This window comes from Calidris pugnax, unplaced genomic scaffold (assembly GCF_001431845.1).
Source record: "Calidris pugnax isolate Ruff unplaced genomic scaffold, ASM143184v1 scaffold55, whole genome shotgun sequence".
Lineage (NCBI taxonomy): Eukaryota > Metazoa > Chordata > Aves > Charadriiformes > Scolopacidae > Calidris > Calidris pugnax.
Window position 1 is genome coordinate 4267072 of NW_015090832.1, and position 23139 is coordinate 4290210.

At 46.4% G+C, this 23139-nt stretch overlaps 1 protein-coding gene across 1 annotated transcript in view; it reads left to right on the plus strand.

Moving 5' to 3' along the window:
• The first annotated feature begins 243 nt into the window (after positions 1 to 243).
• CHMP4B (charged multivesicular body protein 4B) overlaps positions 244 to 23139 on the plus strand; it is a 28451-nt gene continuing 5555 nt past the window's right edge. Inside the window, exons 1-2 of the mRNA XM_014941298.1 lie at positions 244 to 439; positions 22542 to 22719. Coding sequence (XP_014796784.1) covers positions 244 to 439; positions 22542 to 22719 — 374 coding nt within the window. The remainder of the gene's footprint in view (positions 440 to 22541; positions 22720 to 23139) is intronic.

Consider the following 23139-nt stretch of genomic DNA (forward strand, 5'->3'; position numbering starts at 1 on the left):
CGGGAGCCGTAGGCGGTGCGGAGGCGACGGGGCGGCGGCGGCGGCGGGGCGCTGAGGCGGGGGGGGTGCGGGGAGTCCTGCGAGAGGACCGGGCGGAGCGGCGGCCGGTCGGGTGTGTGAGGGGGAGCACGGAGTGAAGGCAACACGGAGTGAGGGGAAGCGGGTACCGGCTCTCTACTGCCGTCCTCATCACCTTCCGCCTCACAGCGCGGCCTCGGCGGCCCGGCCCGGCCCAGCGCAACCATGTCGGGGCTCTTGGGGAAGCTGTTCGGGACGGGGGCCGGCGGGAAGGGCGCCGGGAAGGGCCCGTCCCCTCAGGAGGCGATCCAGCGGCTCCGGGAGACGGAGGAGATGCTCAGCAAGAAGCAGGAATTCCTGGAGAAGAAGATCGAGCAGGAGCTGGCGGCCGCCCGCAAGCACGGCACCAAGAACAAGCGCGGTGAGCGGCCGGGCCGGGCCTCCCCTTCCCCCGGCAACAGGTCGGCCGGGCCCGGCTGCCCGGAGCTGGGGGGGGGGAAGCCTTTTGGGGGGGCTGGCTGTGCGCCGTGTACAGCACAGACGCGTACGTGTAGCTGTATTTTATAGCTTGTCGCCCTTATGTTGTAGGGGCGCTGCCTGGGAGCGGCGGCAGCCCCCTCCCCAGGGCCTGGGGCCTTCCCCGGTGGGGTTTGTCCCGGCCCCGGCTGTCCCCCCGGCGGGCAGGGCAGCCTTTCCCTGCTTGGGGCCGTGTAACGTGGGTGCCGCGTCACCCCCGCGTGATAACCCCGTCACACCGTCGCTCGGCTCTTCTCTTGGGTTCCTGAGCCCATCAGTTCAGGGGGAGTTTAGGAAAACCCCGCAGAGCAGAAGCTGGCCGTGTTGCTGGTTCCACACAGGAGTTGCTGGGAAAGCAGTGTCTCCACCTGGAAAAAGGCCTGGATTAACTGCCTTGTTGGTTTTGGTTTTTTTTTTTCCTTCTAACAAACAAAACTCTGTGCCCAAACCCCGCTTACTTTGAGGATTTGGTTAAAAACGTTTGTATTGTTGCCAGGGTGTCCTCGAGCTATAAATGGACATTTTAAACTGGTGTTCACTGGGTGGAACTCCCGGGGAGGTCTCGCTGTGCCTCTGCAAGCAGTGATTGATGCACCTTAATGGACTGTCAGCCTGGAGATAAGAAGGGGGTTGTCAGCTTACGTATTTCGGTGCTCTGATCAGCTTCGTGCTTCTTTTACAACGGTCACAAAAAGTGGCGTTTTCAGGACAGCACGTTTAGATTTTGGTGTTGGCGTTGCCCTTTCTGTGCTGGGTTACAGCCAGGCAGCAGAGTTTGAAGCAGGAGGTGCGGCTCCTTCTGTGGCCAAGTAGCAAGGGTTCATTTACAGTAATTACCAAGAACAACTTCTGCTTCATATCACTCTTTTAGTCAGCGTTTTAAGCCTCCTTTTGCGCTTCAGAACAGTGTGCCTTGTCAGGGTTTCTCTCTTGTGCTGCATTTGGGTGATGGAGGGACTGGTGAAGGCTGGGAAGTGTTTGCTGGGTGTGTGGGCAGCAGTGTCTCCTGAAGGCCCTCAACAGAGCCAGACTTCAGGCTGGACTAAGTTTCTAAAGCAAATTTATTGCAACTTTTTGATAAGCCCTGAGCTTGTTGTGCAGTTTTTTGGCCTAGTTTGGTAGTGAGCTTAAAAGGAGAACTTAAACAGATTTTTTTTTCTAGCCTTTCCCGTCTTCCGCAGTTCCTGCATCATCTCTCTTACTCTGTTCCTGTTTAACTTCTCCTAAACTTTCTGCCGCTGGTTGTTGAGGTCTTTGCCTTCCCCTACTGTAATGTCATCTCTCTCCACGCCTTCCCTGCGCGCGTCGGTGTGCTCTGCAGCACTTTGGGGAGTGGAGGCATTAAATTTCTTCTGAGGTGGAGGAAGGAGAAAAACCTGCCCATGCACTAGCGGGATTCTGGGTCAGACTAATTGAGGTCTTGCAGAAGGACAAGATCCTGATGAGTAATTAAGGAGCCGTGAAAAGGAGAAGGGCTAGGGATGGCTTTCTAGTGGAAAACAAATCCTCTTTTTATTTTTTTTCCAGAGGACTTCTGAAACTAAGAGGCCAACTTTTATTACTGGGCTGCTGGGAAAGACAGCGGGTTATCTGCTAGCTCGCTGTGAGGGGAGTTACCCTCAGGACAGACTAAGGGACTGCTCATTTATTCTGGGTTCAAGACATCAGTCATCAGCCGAGCTCCAACAAATTGAAGTTTTTTTTATTTGTATGCAGTTGTTTGGATTTTTCCCTCTGTGCCTTCTGGCTGTTTTATAATCCAGGAATTATGTAATTTTGATGCAGGGTCACTTAAATCCATCATTTCCGTGAAAATGAAAAATTTGTTGGTTTTGTATATGAAAGTCTTTTTTTTAAGGGAAATACTTTGCTGTAGTTGGATGTTTTAAGTAAAATTGAACAAAAGCTAATTAATTAAGTTTTTTTTTTTTAAAAAGCGTTGCATCAACTTTTAAAAACACCCAACTTTAAGAATCCCTAATCTTTCTTAGCTCTCCAAGAGTTAAGCATTTTTCTTTGGGTATTTGTGTTTATGCCTGCTGTTTAGAGAGGAGCCTACCATGGATGGTGCCTGCGCTCAGCGGGACGGTGGCGCTGACATTGATGGATTTGTCACTGCTGTGATAAATAAAAGCCAGAGGAGAATAGACGTGTCTTCAGGAGTGGAGCAGGGAGCTTACCTGAAAGCTTAAAGCCACCTCAGATGATATTTTTGTGTTCCCAGAGGAGAGCCAGGCGTTGGGCACGCCGGGGGTAACAAAAGCTCTCAGCACACTGTGGGGATTGTTCGGGTGCCAAGGGAGCGGGGTTTCTAAAGGCTCATTGACTAATTCCGGCCGCGCTTCTGGAGTCTTAACGAAAGCAGAGAAACTTAGAGACCTTCTGGTTCTTGGGCCTGCCCCAAGCACATGCAGGTTTTTATTAATTTATAAGCTTTACATGTATATTTTTCATGACCTGCCTTTATGATATCCAGGCTATATAACTCCTGATGAAATTCTGCAGCTCAAAGGAGTAACTAACTAGTATACATTTCCTTAGTCTGTGTTATTTCTTAGCATGGGAGGCTTTTCAGCTTTTAATTTAAAGCTTTTTTTCAAGGTCTTTCTGTTTTCTGACTGCACAGATGTGGCTATTTTATGATCTGTGCCTCCTGAAAGAACTCAAGCCATTTTAATAAGTAGTAACTTATTATTTGTTTTCTGCCTTCACTCTACCAATTCCTTCTCGTTAGTCCACGATATCGCAATAGCTCCTGGGGGAGGGAGAGGACAATGATCTCCAAGTGTCAGGTTGGTGCAAAGGCACCCACACAGCTTCTGGAGCGTGTCGGGGAGACCAGCAGTTCCGGCGTTAATATACATGTCATTTTTTGTCCATGGGATGAAAACCTGCTGAGGAGAAGCTTGATCACCTTCCAAAGCCTGTCTTGAAAAGATGCGAGTTAATATTCCCTCTTCTGGCAAGAAAGAAGTTGGGTTGGACTTGTATTTTGTTTTGTGTTCTCTCATGGAAATATTCAACCTATTCTTTAGAAAACAGCATGTGTTCTGCTGTTTATCTTTTTTTATCTTTTTCTTTTTTTCCTTTTTCCCCCCTTTTTTTCTTTATTTTTTTTTTTTCCTCAAGAGGCTCTTCACTGCTTTTGCTATCGCTCACGAGTAGTGGGCTTACCCCTCTCTGTGAAGTTAACAGAAACAGCAGTAGTACAGCGTGGTTTGAACGCCAGTCAGCCAGTATCTTACTGGATTCTAAATCTGTCCTTAAAATAACTCCTGCTTTAACAAAAGAAGTGCGTGGCTGGGAGCTTGGTGGTTTGGAAGTGCTGCTGCTGGATCCCTTTATTCCGCTCCAGTTTGTCGATACGGCGTGGTTGCATCCAATCCGGGACATTTTATCAGGCACTCAAATTCATGAAACCAATCAAACTGCTAGATCCTGCCAGGGGTTATGAAGTTGTGGTGCTCGATATTCGTGGTTTGGAAGTGCTGCTGCTGGATCCCTTTATTCCGCTCCAGTTTGTCGATACGGCGTGGTTGCATCCAATCCGGGACATTTTATCAGGCACTCAAATTCATGAAACCAATCAAACTGCTAGATCCTGCCAGGGGTTATGAAGTTGTGGTGCTCGATATTCAGTTTGAGGAGAGCTCAAGCTGATCTGAATCGCTTCTGCTCCCGGTTTTACTCCTTCCCTTGTGGCCTGATCCTACAGGAGCTGTCTCACAAAGCCAAGCTGCTGGAGAAATACACGCACACCAAGAAAGGGTTATTTCCTTCATCTCTGACCCCAAATCCCAGAATCTGTTTCTGCGTTGTCTTTTTTTCTGATGGAAACCCAAAGCTCAAGTTCTTTCTCTATGTGGAGATTACAGCAGGGAGATAACCTGACGCTCTGCTGGGTGCTGCTTTTAGAAGTAACTCCAGAGTTTAGATCCAGGGTGAATCTATGCAGTTATGTTCCTGCCTGCCACTAGACTTAACGTTTTTATTAATAAGCACTAGATTCACAAACACTGGAATGGGTGAAGAGCTAACATTGTGGAGGGAGTCTTGAATGGGGAGTGGAGCGATAGGATGAGGGAGAATGGTTTTAAACTAAAAGAGGGGAGATTTAGGTGAGATCTCAGAAAGAAATCCTCTGCTGTGAGGGTGGTGAGAGCCCGGCCCAGGTTGCCCAGAGAAGCTGTGGCTGCCCCATCCCTGGAGGGGTTCAAGGGCAGGTTGGAAGGGGCTTGGAGTCAACCTGGTGTGGTGGGAGGTGTCCCTGCCCAGGGCAGGGGGTTGGAACTTGATGATATTTAAGGTCCCTTCAAAGTCTGCCCATTCTATGATTCTATAATATGCAGTGAAACTACTCAGGCTTTAGCAGGAGACTGACATTTCATGGATTTTCCATCAACTCAGACTTCTCTTAGTTAGCGTTTTTTTCTTCCCTGATGTCCAGGTTTTTCTTTCACTGTAAAAGAAATATAATGCTGTTTTTTTCAGCACTGGTGACTGAGTACAAAATGGATGCAAAACCACTGCTGGGTTCCTGCTCTATAATTCAGGCTTTTCCTGGAAAGAGAACACCCCTAAGCTCCACCCCACACATAAAAAAAACCCAACAAACAAGAAAGCTGGGTGTAGGCTGAAGCCAAAAGCCATAATTTTGTGCCCACCTCTGGCTTGCAATAGATCACAGCGTGCCACAGGTAAGTCAGCTCAGCGGCTGATCGGAGGGAAAATTAACTGTTTACCTGCCTTTTCCCTCTGTTGTGTCACCCAGCTGATGTGATTTGCCTGTTGCTGGAGGGGCAGTGGAGAGACAGAGCTGTCCCTTTCAGCAGGAGCTCAGTGAGCCAAGCTGAGAGGTCCAACTGGTGCGTGCTGGTGTGGCTGTGGAGCTGGCACTGGTCTCCAGTGGTGTGGCTGCCAGAAGCCATCATGCCTGGTACCGCCTCGTTTCTCTCTGTGCTGGCGTTAGCATTTGTGTGGGCAGCGTGGGAGATGGGTTAGTTTGCTGATCCAGCCAAAGACTAACTCTTAATAAAAAAAAAATAGAAAATAAGTCAATTGTTTTCCTCACTTAACCGGTGAAACGCTAGAGCAGGCAGGAGAGGGATCAGGAATGCGACTGGAAGGAGGAGGGCAATTCTGCCTCTCCTGGCACCAGTCCCCTGCTTGGGCAGCTTTAGATGTGATTAGTTGTGATAAAATCAGTGTGACGTGCTGTCTCTCAGCAAGGGGGGCAGCTGATCCTTCCTGAGAAAACAGAAGCGAGCCTGCGTGGTGACGTGGACGTTTTTTTATTTAGACGTTTGAGGGGTTCAAAATGTTGCAATAATCTGGGATTGCAGGAAGAGAAGGCTGCAGCCTCAGGCCTGGGTATGGGCAGAGACTCCAATGAACTGTGGCCGTGTGTGTCAGGTCTTAAGACATTAATGCATTGTTTGCGACGGTGTTTTTAAGGTTCTGCTTGACATTTGGCAGGAGATGCTATCTCTGCTCCCAGAATCAAATAACATGAGCCTGGTTTTGTTTCCTTGAATGCAGGGAAAGCAGCAAATGCTCTCCAGCCCTTCTTGTGGTACTTCAGTCTGGTTTTTTGTGTTTTAAGTCATAGTCTAATGTAAAGTGCATTTTGAGTTCCAGGTGCTTAACCCTAAACCATGGCTTCGGCAAGAGCACTGATAGCAATGCTGGCCTGGGTCCTTCATCTCCCCTGAGGCTGAGGAGTTCAGGATTAACCATCTACCTTGGTAAAAGTGTGATAATTACTCTCTTTAAATAGGTGTTTATAAACAAGGAAACTACTAGTTTCTAATTCTCTCCTACCTATATTTAACAGAGGCTTTTGGCGACAGGTTGCTGTAGTATAGAACAGTTTGGAAGGAATGGGGGGGTGTTTACAAACACCTTTTAAAACAGCTTTAGAAAGTGGCATAAACCCAAAAAAACCTCTTGTGTTTCTGCCAGAGGTGTTTTGGTAACTGTATTTCCTGCAATATGTCCTTCCTCGGTTCCTCTTCTCTGTCAAGCCCCGTGAAAAGGGGAACCTGGGATGTTTGCAGCCATTTCTGTTGTTTCTCTTAGTTTTTTTTCTCCAATGTATTAGAAGTTGGATTCCAGTGTCTTATTAAGCTGCAGCCCTGGTTATACTGAATCCTGCTTAAGGGCTCCTAGTGCTACTTCAAAACTGTAATTTGCAGGTGATGCGAATTGTTAATTTGGTTTAACCCTCTTTTACTTACTCAGACTTGTGCAGAAAGCCGCCAGCTTGTTTCTCACTGGCACAGGTTGTGCTGGGTTGTGCAATGGTCTGTACTGGGATGTTGTTAGGACTCCCCTCTTGTATCCTTCAGGCCTCTCTCAATCCCCTCTTGCTCCTTCTGACTGGATTCTGGTGAGAACCACGTGCTTGTGCTTGAACATCATCTGGGCCATGCAGCAGGACCTCCTGGGATGTTTGGGATAGCCAGGTGCTGTGTGCTCAGCTACACTCCATGGTACAATCGTAGCAGCCAGATCAGCGAGGGAACGGTGCTGGACTGGGCCTTGGAAGTAAAAGTGGTCACTGCTCCTTACCTGGCAATCTTCGTGCTTCCAGGCCTGAGGTGATGGTGAAGAACACGGCCACGCTTCATTACCAAGCAGGGGATTAATTTAAAACGGTGGAGGCATGGTGTCACATCGAGGAGTCTGCAGCCAGTGCTGTCCAGGAGGATCTTTTTGTTGCCCAAACTTTTTGTTTGCAGTTCCTCTTTGGCATTCATGAATGATGTGAGTTAGGAGGGTACCACCACCTCTACGCTCTTCTAGGGCTCAGGCAGCCCTATGTGTTGGCTGTGCTGCTGGACTGAGTGGACACCCTTGCCGCGGCTGTGTGTGCCCATGTGCCTCTCTGTCTTCTCTGGTAGCCCAGCCTCTCCTGCCTGTGCACAGTGGATCTCCTGCCTGCACACCATGGGCCTCCTGCCTGCACACCGTGCTGCTCCTGGGCATCTCTACTTGCTGGGAGCAGCAGCAGATTGACAGAGGATGTCACTCTGAGTCTGGCTGGAAAAATATGATTTTGGCACCTTTCTGCTCTCCTCTGTGAAATGCCCATCTGTTTTGGAAAAAACCCAAAGCTTTTAACGCTGTCCTTTCTTGTTTTTTGGGGTATTATGTGCTGCTTCTGCCAGAGACTTTCCATGGGATGTGGTGTGAGTGGGGAGGATGTGGCCTGACCTCCTGCAACCAGCAAGGCTCTGAAAGAGTGTGTGTGTTTGGGGAGTGGGGTGTGAAGTAGAATCTTACCGTTTACTCACACCACTTAAAAATGGATGATTTTTGCAAAAGTAAATAGTTGGAGCAGCTCACGTGCTTTAACATGCTTCCTGTGAAGTTTGTAACTGAAACTCCTGGCATGAAGTGCCTGAAACCAAAAAGGATGCAGTTGGAGAATCCTAAACAGGTTGCGCGTGAGATGTTGATAGACCTTTGCGTGTCCCGCAGCTGACCCAAGGCCGCAGCACCAGGCTGGTGATAAGGAGGTCAGTTCTGCTCGTAATCACCCTGGTTGAGTCTTTGAGCAGGAAATGGTGTTGCAGTTGCTGAAGATGTTGGCAGATGCAGGTAAATCTGCTCGCAAGGATGTGGTCAGGTTGCAGGTGAGGAACCTGGGGGCTCTGTTGACCTTCCCTGTGGCCAATATCGAGGGCAGTGAAATGTCCCCACTGGTGGGAGACCGCTATGGCTATTGTAGGACAGAAGTTGATTAGGGGAGTAGAACATCTCTCTGACGAGGAAAGGCTGAGGGACTTGGGTCTTATTAGTCTGGAGAAGGCTGAGGGGGGATCTGACCAATGCTTATAAATATTAAAGGATGGGTGTCAGGAGGATGGGGCCAGTCTTTTTTCAGTGGTGCCCAGGGACAGGAGAAGGGGGAACGGGCACAAACTTGAACATAGGAAGTTCCATCTGAACATGAGGAGGAACTTCTTTCCTGTGAGGGTGGCAGAGCCCTGGAAGAGGCTGCCCAGGGAGGTGGTGGAGTCTCCTTCTCTGGAGATGTTCAAACCTGCCTGGACACGTTCCTGTGCAACCTGCTCTAGGAGGACCTGCTCTGGCAGAGGGTTGGATGAGATGATCTCCCGAGGTTCCTTCCAACTCCATAATGTTCTGTGAAGCTTCCCCTTGGTGAAGCTCTGTGACAAAGAGCTGTAATGTTCTAGCAGGTGGAAGCCCAGTTGGGAAAGGTCTGCTTATGGCTTCCTCTGAGTTAATCATTTAAATGAAGCTCTGCCAATAACCATTTTTATAGGAGCTAATGCAAATATAGGGTAATTATTAAGTAACTCTCAACTGACTGGCAGTGAATGATGGAAGTTTGGAGTTGTTCTGTTCCCACTTGTAGGAGGGTATCTGGAGTGCTAACCAGGTAGTACCGCCTTCCACCGCAGCTGCTTTCCAGGCAGAAATTACATCAAAACAGAATAAGAGATGAGCAGGTCTCTGTCCCCATGTCCCTCATCCAGTAGGTCTGACGTGTTAAAGTCAAGAGTTGGTTTAGGCACAAGGTAAACTGTGAGACTTGGTAACGTGGTCACCATCCTGCTGGCACGGAGCCCTTGAGGTTAACCTGATAATAAACGTTAGGGAATTTGGCCACGGAGCTGCATCTTGAGCTATTTTGGTACCTGCTGCCGGGTTACTCTGTGCATGCAAAGACTTGCAACATCTTTCACTGTAAAACCTGTCTTTTTGGGGTCCCTCATTCTGATAAGGCTGTTTGTTACTGGTCGTTTCACTAATGTGGTGGCATGTTGGTACCAACCAACCATGCTGTGTGTGCTCTTCATGGCTTGGCAGGAGCTTTTTCAGGTTTAAGGCTGTCAGGTTTACTGTCAGGTGACTGCGCAGAGATTGCTTGGATGGAGTGGAATTGAAAAGAAACATTAATGTCAGGGTGACAGGAGCATCAACCAATGACACTCAGAAATTTGCAGGTGATTTTTGGTAGTTGTGAAATAAAACAGGTTGATATCAAGCAAACTTCACAATGGGTTAAACTAGGAACCGTGCACAGTCATTACATGTCCCCAGAAGGTGGTACCCGACTGAAATGTCTTGACAGCATCCCCATGGTGGGCTCAGCACATGCAGAGTCCTGAGAGAAAACCCAGTGGGAGAAAAACCTCTTTTGGTAAGTGCTTCCCTGGCAGCACCATGGATTTGTGCCGCGAGGGCTGTTGTGAGGATGCTCATTGCTGAACCTGGCTCCTGGAGCTGGGACTCACTGCCAGCGTGTGGGAATGCCATTAAAGAAATGAAATTCGGCTCTGGCCTCAAGAGACTTACTGATGTGTTGCCAGCAAAATGTTCAGGGGCTAATTCAAGAAGTACAATCTTTTCCCTTTGAAAATAAACATGGTTTGTTTTATTTGCTTTATAACTTCTGGGTTTCTAAAAGTTTGTGTTTTCAACTCTTTTCCCCCTTAGTGTTGGGATCTGAGCTTTCACCAAAAAAAGTTGATTTTTCACGTCTAAAAATAGCGTAACTGCAGCAGATGAGAGGTCAAAAGAAATGCTAAATATTATGACAGTCCCAACAGGATTCTTACAGTTCGCAGCACTCTAATAAAAATTGCCCAAAGCTGGAAAATACACAACAGATTACCCAGGCAGCCACTCGTTTCTTTCCCCAGGAAGAGAAGGTCTCAAAATGGGCCACTTCAGGGTAGGATCTTCTCAGTTTTGTGACTTAATCGCAAAAATCTTGTTAAGTGTAGGGAATTTGGTTTTTTGGTGTTGTGGGTTTTTTTTTTTCCCCCCTATGAGAAAAGAACATTTTGAGATACTGAAGAAGAGCTACTTCTGTTCTTGTAAAGCTGAACCTTGAAGCGATGCATTTCTGGCAGGGATTTAGAGGAAGGTGATAGTTTTTTACTGGAATTCTCCTTAACCAGGTATCTTCAACAATCACAAACTAAAGAAGAAAACCCATAAAGAGTATTTGCATAGGCTGTGAGAATCCCATGGACTCCTTAAGGAACATACTTTTCTCATCCTAAAAGTTTAAACATTTGTTGAATTCTGAATAATTATCTCCTTCCATATACATATATACATACATACATATAAATCTTTCATGTGAATTAAGGGGCAGATTTTTAACAGCAAAGTTATTGGCTGGTTTAAGAGGGTAAAGGAGGATAATTCACCTGAGCAGCTTTAGAAAATATGTAGTTTTATTTGGAAAGAAGAAATGTGGTTTGGGTCAATAAGTTTTGGAGGTGCCTTGCAATCCCCTGCCACCATCCATTGACGTGGAGGACTGCAAGAAGTGAAACACTGGACATTGGGAAATATGGTATGTTTTCCTCCCAGAGGGTGGTTCAGATTTAATGTGATGGTTGGAAGCTTTAGCCGGGATGATCTTGGCCAGGCTGGTGTTTGTTATTTCTTTGTTCCAGCTCCTGGGTGGAACAAACCCGTTGGCTACTTCCCTGTAGTTGGAATCTGTGTTTTTCCCCGATTCTCTCATTGGGCTGTAAACCTCACTGTAGTTGACATTGTCTTTCCTTTTTTTTTTTTTTTTTTTTTTTTTTAGACAAAATTGTCCCAGACTCACCTGGAGATTATTTTCCAGAGGATTATTGCTCAGAGCATCATTGCCTTGATGTTGAAGGGGCAGAGGGATCACCTCCAAGGCAGAAGGCTGGCTTGCTTTCTGGGCTGGGAGGAGGTTACTCACCTTGCTGGTTCTGCACCCACAACTACAGTATGTTCCCATCTCTAACTTCCAGCCTGAGTGAATTATTTGCTGTTTCAGGAAAAATAGCACTGTCATTGTGGATTCTGACCTTTACAAACGCTTTCTGCTCTCCGTATGAAAATGACAGCTTGTGATGAACTTGTAATAAGGAAGCGTGATGGGGAAGTGTGTTACGCTTCAAACGTCGCTGCCTTGCACCTTGGCCACGGGCTGTGGGATGACGTGGATGCTCCATGATGTGGGACAACATCAACAGCTCCTGGTGAGGAGGTTGGATGGATGCTGGATGCTGATGGGAGCACTGGGCAGCAGAGCAGGTCGTAGGGTGGTGGTTCCTCTGTTGTTTGGGTAATGCACGTATCAAAGCTTTGATTGCTGTTGTGCAGGATGCTTTTGTCTTTATCTTTTTTTTTTTTTTTTTTTTGGCCTTTAATATATTTATACATTTTTAAACCAGGAACGCTTATTGTTTAGTTTGATCTCTTGCACCATAGACTAAATATTCTGGCGCTGTGTTGCTCCAGGGGAAGTTGTAATCTTGGTTGTTTGAAAAACAGATAGGACAGAAACCTTGTATTCTCTGCCTGGGTTTGGATGCTTTATTGGAATTTTTATTGGAAGTTTTAATGGGTCACCTTGGCTCTGAGCTGGGAATAGTTGCCTGTCTTTGAGGAGAGAGTTCAGGAATGTTATTAGATGTTTAGTGGACAGACACAGAAGGGTAAGTGGAGGATGAAGACTGGACTTGGCTCATGGTTCCTGGCTGAAAGCGCAGCACCTCCTGGCAGAAAGGCACAGGAGGAGCCTGTTCCCCACTCTGGCTGCTCGCTGGAACCCTGGGGGTGATGTTAGAGCCTGGCATTGAGGGGAAAACGTGTGATAATGGCTTCAGACATTCAGCATAAAGTGACTTTTAGGCCCGTGTGTATCCTCTAGACATGATAGATCTCAGCAGGTGATCCTCATGGGAAAGAAAATGCTGCTTTGCACTGTATTAGCCTTGGAGTTGATGGGAATGTATTTTTAACCGTGCTTTGGTACCTCTGTCTCCCACACCCTTTTGTACCATGATGTTTTCTCAAGTCACAGGCGACAGGACAAGAGGAAATGGCCTCAAGTTGCCCCAGGGGAGGTTCAGGCTGGAGATTAGGAAAAATTTTTTCACTGAAAGGGTTCTCAGGTATTGGAATGGGCTGCCCAGGGAGGGGGTTGAGGCACCATCCCTGGAGGTGTTCAAAAGCCGGGTTGATGTAGTGCTGGGAGGTCTGGTTTAGTGATGATGCTCCTTGTTTGTTGTGTGGGTGTCTATTTTTGTCAGTTAGGTTGACGGTTGGACAAGATGATCTTTAAGGTCCCTTCCAACCTAGAAGATTCTGTGATTCTGTTTAAAATCAAACCTGAGTTCTTGACCCTCAGACACATCATGCTGTGCCATCAGTGCAATCAGGTATTTCATGGGACACCAGTTCGGCTCGGTGGCTGGGCTTTGCTTTCTTCCTCTTCAGGCCTTTCTGAGGCCTGTGCCTTACTGTCTCTGAAAAGCTTTGTGTTTGCTTCCACGTAGAGAAGTCACTGGCCTGCAGGATGTGGGCGATGCCGTGCTGGAGCACAGGAGGGGCAGGAGGTGTTCCCTGATGCAGCACCAAAGCAAAAATGCTGAGGCAGGAGAGTGCAAGGCAAGGGTGCTCTCTGGCTGTTACGTCTCGAGTGGTTGCACGGGTTTGGAAATATCCTGAAAGGTTTCGGAAATACCCCAAAAAGGTCTGACCTCGAGGACCCTGAATAGAGAATTAAGAATCAGCAGTTTCTGTGTCTGGTAAGAATCACCTGGTCTGGGATGAGTGTTCCTAGGTCTGTTCTGGCAAGATACTGCCCGGATCTGTTTATTCTGGGTTAAGTTTGAGCCAACATGACTATTTTTCATCTGGGTGACAGTTTCTCGAGCCAGCACATCCCTGCAGAAGGCATGGACTCAAAGGGATGAAAGAAGTTTGGTGAGACTCTAGTGGGATTTATCACTATTGGATTTATATCTGCCTTTTTATCTGTTTGTAGCATTGGAGGATATTTTGTGAAATTACCTTTTTTTCAGGAATTTCTTTTAGGATGCTGTAGGCAGTTTGCTAATTCTCAGCAGAATGAGATGAGCAATCTAAGATTAAGCTACTCTACTGTAGGCAAGGCAGCCCATTGCTTCTTAAACCTACTGGTGCCTCTTGTTTGTTCCATTTCAAGGACAGCAAGGATGTTGTTGGTGATTAAATTTGCTGCCGAGGCAAGTGCCAGGAAGATGGAATGGCATTTCCAGAAGCAGCAAAAATAATGACACTTCTTTGTGAGCAAATTATAGATGGATACGCATTATAATGTTCAAGACAGTCACCCGGTATGAAGTTGATAATCTCCATTATCTCTAGGGTCTGGGCTTTCTGCTGGAAGGGCCAAGACCCCCAGGTTTGGGCAGCTCCTCTGCAGGTATTTTGCACTATTTATTTTTGATGTGACTGTCATTTGGGGGACATTATTTTTGAGACTGCTGTGGAAGTGTTTCATTCCATATTAGTACATCTGGTGACCTTTTGCGGCAGTATCTCTGCTGCCGCCGTTTCTTCCCTCGTTTGCCAGAGAGAATGTAAAAATTAGATGTGAGATTACTCCAGTCGAGGGAAAAGTAATTCAATCAGAGCTATGAACCCATGTGTCAGCCTCTGGATGAAAAGCCCTCTCTGTTTTAGGTGTGGGTGTTTTTAATTTTTTTTTTTTTTTTTTTTTTAGCAGATTTTTGCAGAGGCAGGAGTTCAATGGGCAGGAAACACACATGTTGGTGGGACCACTTCCTCAGGTTCACAGGTGTGTGGACCTTGATGCAAGTGTGGGTTTGAATTCGGGGAAACTCTTGAATTATATTCTGTTTGAAGTAGCTGTTGCTCCTGCTCTTCTCAAGTTGAGACGTGGTTTTGCCAGTAAAATTTGGAGTTGCAAGTACGTAGAAAAAGAAGCCTTAGGTTCTTCCTTATTTTCTATCCACTAATCTATACTTTTCTACTAATGATATATAAAAGCATTAATTTGATACACTTGCTGTATGTATAAATATCCCATTAGCACTACTTGTCCTACAAGTATTTATTTGCATGAGTGCTTTCGATTTTTGACTAAATCACTGACACGTTCATAGGTAATTTTTCCTCGCTGAACGCTGTTCTGTGTAGCAAAACTGTATTTTTATTGTCCTGCTGACGTTTTTCTTGTTCCACTAACAAGAAAAACTCAACTGCTGGAAAGATTGCAAGGCAAATCGTAAGATTTACACCAGCTCTGTTAATAAATTGCTTATATACAGGTTGAAATACTTTAAAATATGTAAAATGAAATTCTTACAGAGAGCATTTCCCGAGAACAAACAGAAATGATTTGGGTGAGCAGTGATGTTTCTCCGGCTGCGAGTGCTGCCGGGGGAGGATAGTCTGGGTAAATAACTCGGCTCTTTTCACTTCAGAGTGTTCATTAGTCAGAAGAATTAGTGACTGAACCCCTACCAGGAGTTCCCGTTTATCAGCGGTGTCAGAGGGCAGGGTGCTACCCTGGCATTCGTCATAATGAAACCCAGGGTTGCTTGTTATTCCCCGTGCTCAAATTGTAAGTGTAAAGACTTCAGCTGGAATTTCCAAGGGGAAGATGTCACAGAAATTCAAATAAATAAGAAATTAAAAATAGCATTTTGCAGCTCATCAATTGAAGACGGAAACTCAAACAAACCAACCCCCAAAAACCAAAGGAAGGAGTGGCTTTTTATGTATTAATGAAACTCAAACAAACCCCCCCCCAAAGGAAGGAGTGGCTTTTTATGTATTAAAAGTTTGATTTTTTTTTTTTTTTTTCTAAAAGCTGTAAAATCTTCTACACAAGTTTTTACATTCACATAATTGCTTTGATCAGTCCAGCTGTAATTATTTTTGACTCAGCTGCTGTTTTACCGGACTCACCTTCCTCTCTGGAATCTAACTCTTTGTGAGGAGTACTGTGCAAAAATAAACTTCAGAGATTAGAGGCTGATGCTCATTAACACTGAGACATTTTATTTTGCTTACGCCAAGAGGTCATAAACTATTTATATCTGTTTTAACTGGTCAGGACTCTGGTGAAACTTTTATGAATAAAAATTCGCTTCCATGCCCCAGTCATCGCTGGTAATAAAGGCAATGAATATATCAAAATGTCATATGGAGAAGATAATTTAGAGTCTGCTCACCATTCCTAATGGATGGCAGGAGTCACCCAGTTAATTTTAAATGTATTACCTTTAATTTAATTATAATAATATATATAACTGCTTTTTCCCCAGTGCATACTTCTTTATGTAATCTGCTGAAAACTTTACTAAAATTCAAAGAAAGTACAACTATGATTTTTTTTATATGCTGTGACTTTTTTAGAGGGTGTCTTAAGTGCATGCAATTCATTGTGCACATTGGACTTTACAAGGTAAACACACCCTGCGCTTGTTACGGATAAGGTACGGGTTGTAAAGGTTGTCTAAAATGCTCTTTATTGGCAGGTTCTTGCTGTTGCCTCATGGAAGCTTGACTTCCCATGTAATGATCCAGTAGTTTGGCTGTCACTGGGTCTGCATTGATTCCTTAAGTGAAGTTTATCTTAAATGTTGAGAATGTTGAGCTTTTTTTTTTTTTTTTTTTTTTCTTTATAATAGTAAATTCTAAGTCTCTCAATAGCTTTCTTGCATAGGTTTATTTCATCCATGGCCCTTCAGGAGGGTAATCTGTCATCTGCCCCTTTGTTCTTGGAAAATGCTTCAGCCTCTGCTGTCTTTTCCTAATGTGCAACCGATGGGACATTGGAGCCAAAAAGGGGAAAAATAAAAAAAGTGAGTGGGGGGGGGGGGGCAAGAAAAAAATCCTCTCCCAAACCAGCCAGTGATTTGAACTGGTCCTGCTGGTTTTATAAGGAATAGGGATATTTCAGGAGTGAGTTAAGGCAAGATGCTCCAGGAGGAGAAATGTAGAGTGTTATTGAGCGACTTCAGTGGAAAGTCGCTACTCACGGGGGGGAGGGCTGCTCATGGGGACTCACTCAGTGAGTGCTCATCAGGGACACTGCCTGCCATTTTTCCAGCCCTATTCTATCATCCTTCCTTGTGAGCCCCTTCCTGAAGAGTTGTTTTTTTTTGTCTGGAGCTGTTTCCTTTAGCTCCGTGCAAGAGGAGCGCCAGGCTGAGGGATCCTGTGAGAGCTGCACCTGGTTCCCTGCCCACTGCCTGCAACACGCCGGCCTTCCCAGGCTGTTTTTACCAGGCTCAAGTAATCAGTAACAAGTAGAAATCATTGTCAGGATCTTTATGTGCTTTATTCTGTATAAGGGCAGGTATTTCTGTAAGAAATACACAGCCACACCGTGGTGAGAGCAGAAAAATCTGCTGGTGATCTCTCTCCAGCAACAGGTTCTGGGTTGTCAGTGAAGTCTGGCTACGTTAGAGAAGAAATGCTTTAAAATGCTTTATGGTTACAGGTCCTGCTGAAGCAACTCCACAGCAATTAAAGCAGGGTATTAATTTACATTGCCTGCCAATGTAATTAGTATCTTGGAAGCAGTAAAGGCATAATTAGGGGTGTGGGTCCCGAGGACTGCGTCCTCCACAGCTGCCTAACATGATAGCAATCTTTGTGCAGAGTAGAGATGGGCTGTGATACACTTTGACTTCAAAGGCACATCCGTTCTTTGCATGTGTATAAAATAACGTGGTGCTAGAGGACATATTTCTAGCCTCCTGTCTCTTTTTCATACTTCTTTCAAATTATGGAAACTGATTTTTTTTTTTTTTTTCCTTTTTGGAGGAAAAAGAGCCGATGTCCTTTCCTACAGATTAGCATTCATAGCTTCGACTTCAATGAAAACTTAATAAAAATGTATTAGTCTGGTACATAATTTTTCAGTAGTACATAAGATTTCAGTAGATATTTATGCAGATGGGAAAGACTGTTGGGGGGGGGGGGGGGAAAGTACCAGAACTGCTCGTTGCTTTTCAGAAATCGATGCTGAAATAGGAGAGTGGAGATAAAGCAGCTGAGGATGGGAACAGAATCACCCCCTTGGATCTATACCCTCTATACCACCGCTCTGCCAAGTGTGTAAAGTGTGATACAACATCTGGAGAAGTTGCAGACCCTTTATTTGCATTAACAGAGGCTCTCGCTGGTCCTGCACTGGAAGGAGGAATTTGGGGCTCCCCCCACTGCCTGTGCCCGGCTCTGTAATCCAGGCTGTCGGTCTTTTTTTTTTCTCCAAAGGGACCTTTACTCCAGAAATTCCCTGTGACCTCTGAGCTGTGGGGATTGATGTTCCTCCCGAAATACCTGAACGTTGAGAAATGGCTGCTGAGAGATGGAAAACCAACTTAACTGTAACGATCTTCAACAAGCAAACGTGGTTTTAAGTATTTCTCTTAAAGAAATGAGATGAGATGCAGAGAAACGATCAGCTGGTGATCAGGTCTTGGAGCTGCCACTGATTGCCACTGAAGCAGGGAATGGTTTGCCCTGGACCCTGGCACGGTCTCTGCCAGGCTGTGTGGAGGGCAGATATGCAGGAAGGTGGCACCCAGCCCTCTCTGAGTGGTGTTTGTGTCCAGAGGTGGGCACATCTGTGGAAGGGGCACTGGTAATTACAAAAAAGGGCTGCGCCACTAATTGCAACAAGGAGAATCCTGAATATCAAGTGCAAAGTCTCTTCTTGGGGGAGGGTGGGGGGAGAGGAATGTGGGAAATGAATTGCCAAAGCTTGCAGGATGCAGTGAATACAAGTGACTTATATTAACATGGCATTTTTTATTTTTTCAGCTTAATAAAATCCTCTAGTTCTAAACAATGATATTACATGAAAAGATATTTAAGCAAGGAAACACAGACGGAAATAAATTACAGGAAGTTGTGATCATCTAATTTGAGGCACTGAATACCTCGTTCTACATTCCTTACTGCTTCTAGCTGCAAAAAAATTGCAATCTCTTGTGCAGGGTTTTCTTCATTGCAGGAACTCATTTATCACATTGAAGTTAATCAACCTGTGCTGAATATTTATGCTGAACTGCCCTGGCACCTTTGTGCCTGGGCCCTGTGTTTGTGAGGACTGATACATGGTCCCAGCAATTCCTTTCAGGCTCCTGAAGTAGGAATTTCTACCTGTTGGTCTTCAAGTAGGTAGAGATGGGCACTGGGGCCAGGGAGACTCTGTCCTTGCCGTGGCCTTACTGGAGAGAGGGGAAAATATGAATATCTTCCTTGGCTGCTCTTGGTTGGAAGGAGCTGGAAGCGTTTCTAGAAAAGATCACAAATCCATTTTGAGTTTTCACGTGACACAAGGCAAGTTTTAAATGAATGTATTAAGGTGCTGGAGTGGGTTCCAGAGAGGGGCAACGGAGCTGGTGAGGGGTCTGGAGCACAAGTCTTTTGAGTAGTGGCTGAGGGAGCTGGGGGTGTTCAGCCTGGAGAAGAGGAGGCTGAGGGGAGACCTTCTGGCTCTCTCCAACTCCCTGAAAGGAGGGTGTAGCCAGCAGAGGTCGGTCTCTTCTCCCAAGGAACAGGCGATGGGACAAGAGGAAATGGCCTCAAGTTGTGCCAGGGGAGGTTTAGGATGGACATTAGGAAAAATTCTTCACTGAAAGGGTTGTGAGGCCTTGGAAGAGGCTGCCCAAGGCAGTGGTGGAGTCACCATCCCTGGAGGTATTTAAAAGCCGGGCAGACGTGGTGCTGAGGGACGTGGGTTAGTGATGGTTTGTGTCGGTGTTAGCTGATGGTTGGACTTGGTGATCTGAAAGGTCCCTTCCAGCCCAGGCAATTCTATGATTGTATATTTCTGTTCCCGTCCCAGGCAGGGGTGTGTGTTCCAGGGGGATCCCAGCGGGTCGGAGCGTGGCTGAGAGCCCGTTGGGAACGTGAGGAGGTTCAGCAGGAGCTCGGCAGGTAGCAGCGCTGGGAGATGTGTGTGCCATCTTCTGGGGCTTGGGGGGGAAACCCCGCTCAGATCTGTGGGCTAGAAGATTACATACCTCACTTTTGTAAAAGTAGGAGCCTAGATTTGTGTATACAAGTGAGAAATTAATCAAGGAAATGATTAATAAACCAGAGTGAAGAGAGTGCAGCTCTAGTGCAGTGAGCTGGGGGGCAAGGGAGCAGGAGAGCTAGGGTTACCCAACAGCCCTGATAAAAACCCTGATCGTGAGATCTTTCCCAGTGATGCTCGTGATGTTTGGGGTCTGAGCAGCTTGTTTCAAAAGTACATAAGCAGGAAAAAAAGCTAAACTGTAGCTATTCTCAGAGAAAGTATAGTGGGGAACCATATGGAAATTATAATACTTGGGTTTGTGTAATGGTTATAAAACCTCTGGTTTTGCCAATAGTTCTCCATGATGCACAGAATCCTCAATAAAGGATGTCACTGTCTGACACCTTCCCAGCATCTGTCACTCTATAAACACAGCCTGGTAATAGTTTTATCTTTCTGAGTAAAAAAACTTTATATATCCTTAATTAAACCACTAGTGCAAAATTAACCAGACTAAATACACCAGGAACATGTTGCTCGTTACTTTATGATCTGGCATAAAGCTGGAATGTTTCAGGTGATACTTATGATGTGCTTGATGGTGCAGAGCAAATATCGTCAGCAAAAACCCAGTCCTGTTCCCACTCCTCTCCAATGAGAATGAACATCGGACTAGCCCCAGAGGAGATTTACTGGTCCTTGCTCCTCTCAAATGAGAATGAACATTGACTAGCCCCAGAGGAGATTTACTGGTCCTTGGACTGAAAAAGAGGCTCGTTGTGGGTTTTTGGCTTGTATTGGAACAGTTGAGGTGACCTGTGTATTTGGTCTCTGCTGCTAAATCAAGCCGTGCTACTTTGGGTTCTTGGCAACCTTAGCTGTCCCTTCCCAAAGGACTTTTTTTTTTTTAATTCTCTAGTACATCAGTGTCATTTGAAAGTCATCAAATACAGCCCTATTCATATCCAGGTGTGGAACTGAAGGTATGTGTGGGGCTTCTGGAGACCAGGACGTTATCTTGCAGGGCTGTCAGGCTTCTCAAGATGGCATCTGACAAAATCTGCGGGGTGACGGCAGCCTTAATCCGCTTTTAGGAGGGGAGCTGTTTTGCTCGTGTTGCAGGAACACGCTCATCATGTCACAAAGTTATTGTCCCTCTAGCAGGGAGATAAGGGAAGCTGTCTGCTGGCGGCATTTCTTCTTGTCCCCCATAGCCCTCCACCCCCAAGTCTGCTGTAGAATATGTGAATGCGTCTGCAAAGGATTGAAAGAACATCTTAAAGATATAAAGCCTTTATTTGCCTCTGTTCCTGATGCGCTGGGAGGTGCGGGATGTTGGTTTTTAGCAGATTCCAAGACAATTCTTGTATTGGAAGAATTCATCCTGGGTCACGTTAACAGCTTTCTGCTGTGAGTCTCACACAGGTTAGAGCATGGAAGAACTGAAGTGTGCCCATGGCTGAGCTCAGAAACCATTAGGTACAGCCCTTAGGACAGCAGCGTGTGGCCAAGCTGAGGTTTTAAAGTAGGTGGGTGATTTATGGTATGGCCAAATCTGTCCATCTCGGGAGGGGAAGAGGAATGCCATGAAGGGAAGCTCTAGTCATACGTCTTACTCTGTGTGATACCTGGTGTTTGTTCCTCAGTCAATGGTGCTCAGGGCTCGGTAAGTTTTCATAGAATGATAGAATGGTTTGGGTGGGAAGGGACCTTAAAGACCACCCAGTCCCACCCCCTGCCCTGGGCAGGGACACCTCCCACCACACCAGGTTGCTCCAAGCCCCCTCCAACCTGCCCTTGAACCCCTCCAGGGATGGGGCAGCCACAGCTTCTCTGGGCAACCTGGGCTGGGGTCTTGCCACCCTTAGAGTGAAAAATTTCTTCCTGAAGAGCTCTGCCTGCACTGCAGCCAAAACTTTTAGCCACATACAGGCAAGATTTACATACAATCTGATCTTTATTCGCAGTCAAAGTTTCGGGAACAAACGCCCACGTGGCTGTTGTATGTCCAGGTGTCTCAGGAGGAGCTGGCTGTTGATGGTTGTCACCAGTTGGGCGCATTCCTGTCTGGGTGGGGTGGAGCTGAGTGATGCAGAAGGAGCTGGAGAAGCTCAGCTGTGCAGCGAGTTGGACCAGTCCTCCTACATGGGGTGTGGAGCTCCCTGTGGGAGCTGTCATGGGCTCCTCTTGCAGTGAGCAGGCATTGGACAAGTGCTTATGAGCAGCTGATTGCTCAAACCAGTTTAGAATCATAGAATGGTTTGGGTTGGAAGGGACCTTAAAGATCATCTCATTCCCACCCCCGCTGCCCTGGGCAGGGACACCTCCCACCACACCAGGTTGCTCCAAGCCCCCTCCAACCTGCCCTTGAACCCCTCCAGGGATGGGGCAGCCACAGCTTCTCTGGGCAACCTGGGCCAGGCTCTCACCACCCTCACAGCAGATCTCATATCAATCTCTCCTCTTTCAGTGTCAAACCCTTCCCCCTTGTCCTATGGCTCCCCTCCCTGATCCAGAGTCCCTCCCCATCTCTCCTGGAGCCTCTTGAGGGACTGGAAGGGGCTCGAAGGTCTCCCCGGAGCCTTCTCTTCTCCAGGCTGAATCCCCCTGACTCTTTCAGCCTATCCTCACAGCAGAGGGGCTCCAGCCCTCCCAGCATCTAATTTAGGTGATGGCATCTCTCTTCTCATGTCTACCAGAGACTATTGCACTGACAGTACCCCGTCATAGGAGTAATTGTTTTTGAAGGAGCTGCTTTTCCCAGCAGAGGAGTTGAGCTGGTTGGTAGGGACCCTGCAGCAGCATCATCACCTCATCTGCCAGGGGCTACACAAACAACTGTACCTTGATGTGTTAGGGGTGATGGTCACCAACGCTGGTTTCAAGAGGATCAGCTTGAATATTGAAGCCTGCTGATCATTGTAGCGTAGTCTCTGGTTTGTGGTGTGTTAACGAGCAACTGAACTCCTGCTCCTCAAGTCGCCTCTTGGCTTGCATCCCTCATGTGGCAGGGGATGGACAGCAGGCATCTGACCGCCTTGAAACAATTAAACACAAGAGTTAGGCAACGTAGTTTATCTAGGAAGAAAAGTGGATGACAACCAATCAAAAGTGCTAAATATTTCTCTGCACGGAGTGGCATTTGGTACAAAACGAGTGGCTGTTTGGGGCGTAAATCTCACAAATTCTACTCTTTGTTGTTCAGCTGCTCTTCAGGCCCTGAAGCGTAAGAAGAGGTACGAGAAGCAGCTTGCACAGATAGATGGCACGTTATCCACGATTGAATTTCAGAGGGAAGCCCTGGAGAATGCCAACACTAACACTGAAGTGCTTAAGAACATGGGTTTCGCTGCTAAAGCGATGAAAGCTGCTCATGACAACATGTAAGTTATTCCTTTCTGCATCTTTCTGTAGGACCTTTAGTTTGTCGTTGGCTTGATCTTCTAAACATTAGGTGTTTCATAACCAAAGGTAGAGCTAGGATAGCAAAATCTTCTTTTAAAGGGCTGTAACTTAAATAAAAATACTAGATATACTTTCATATTGAGCAAAATGCACAAAGTATCGATGCTTTCTCAGCTTTTTAATGTAACACACAGCCGCTGCCTTTGTCTGGAAGAGGGCTGACACCAGTGAGCTCTAAGGCAAATGGGAGGGTGCACCAGTTCCAGCAAGAATTTTAAGCCTTGAGGGGAGACTTAAACTTATTTCTGTGCAGTGGGGTTTGTGTACGTAGCAATAATTAAAGGTAAACTGTGCATTATGGGAATGTTGTACTTGCTCTGAAAGCAAATATTGTAGGT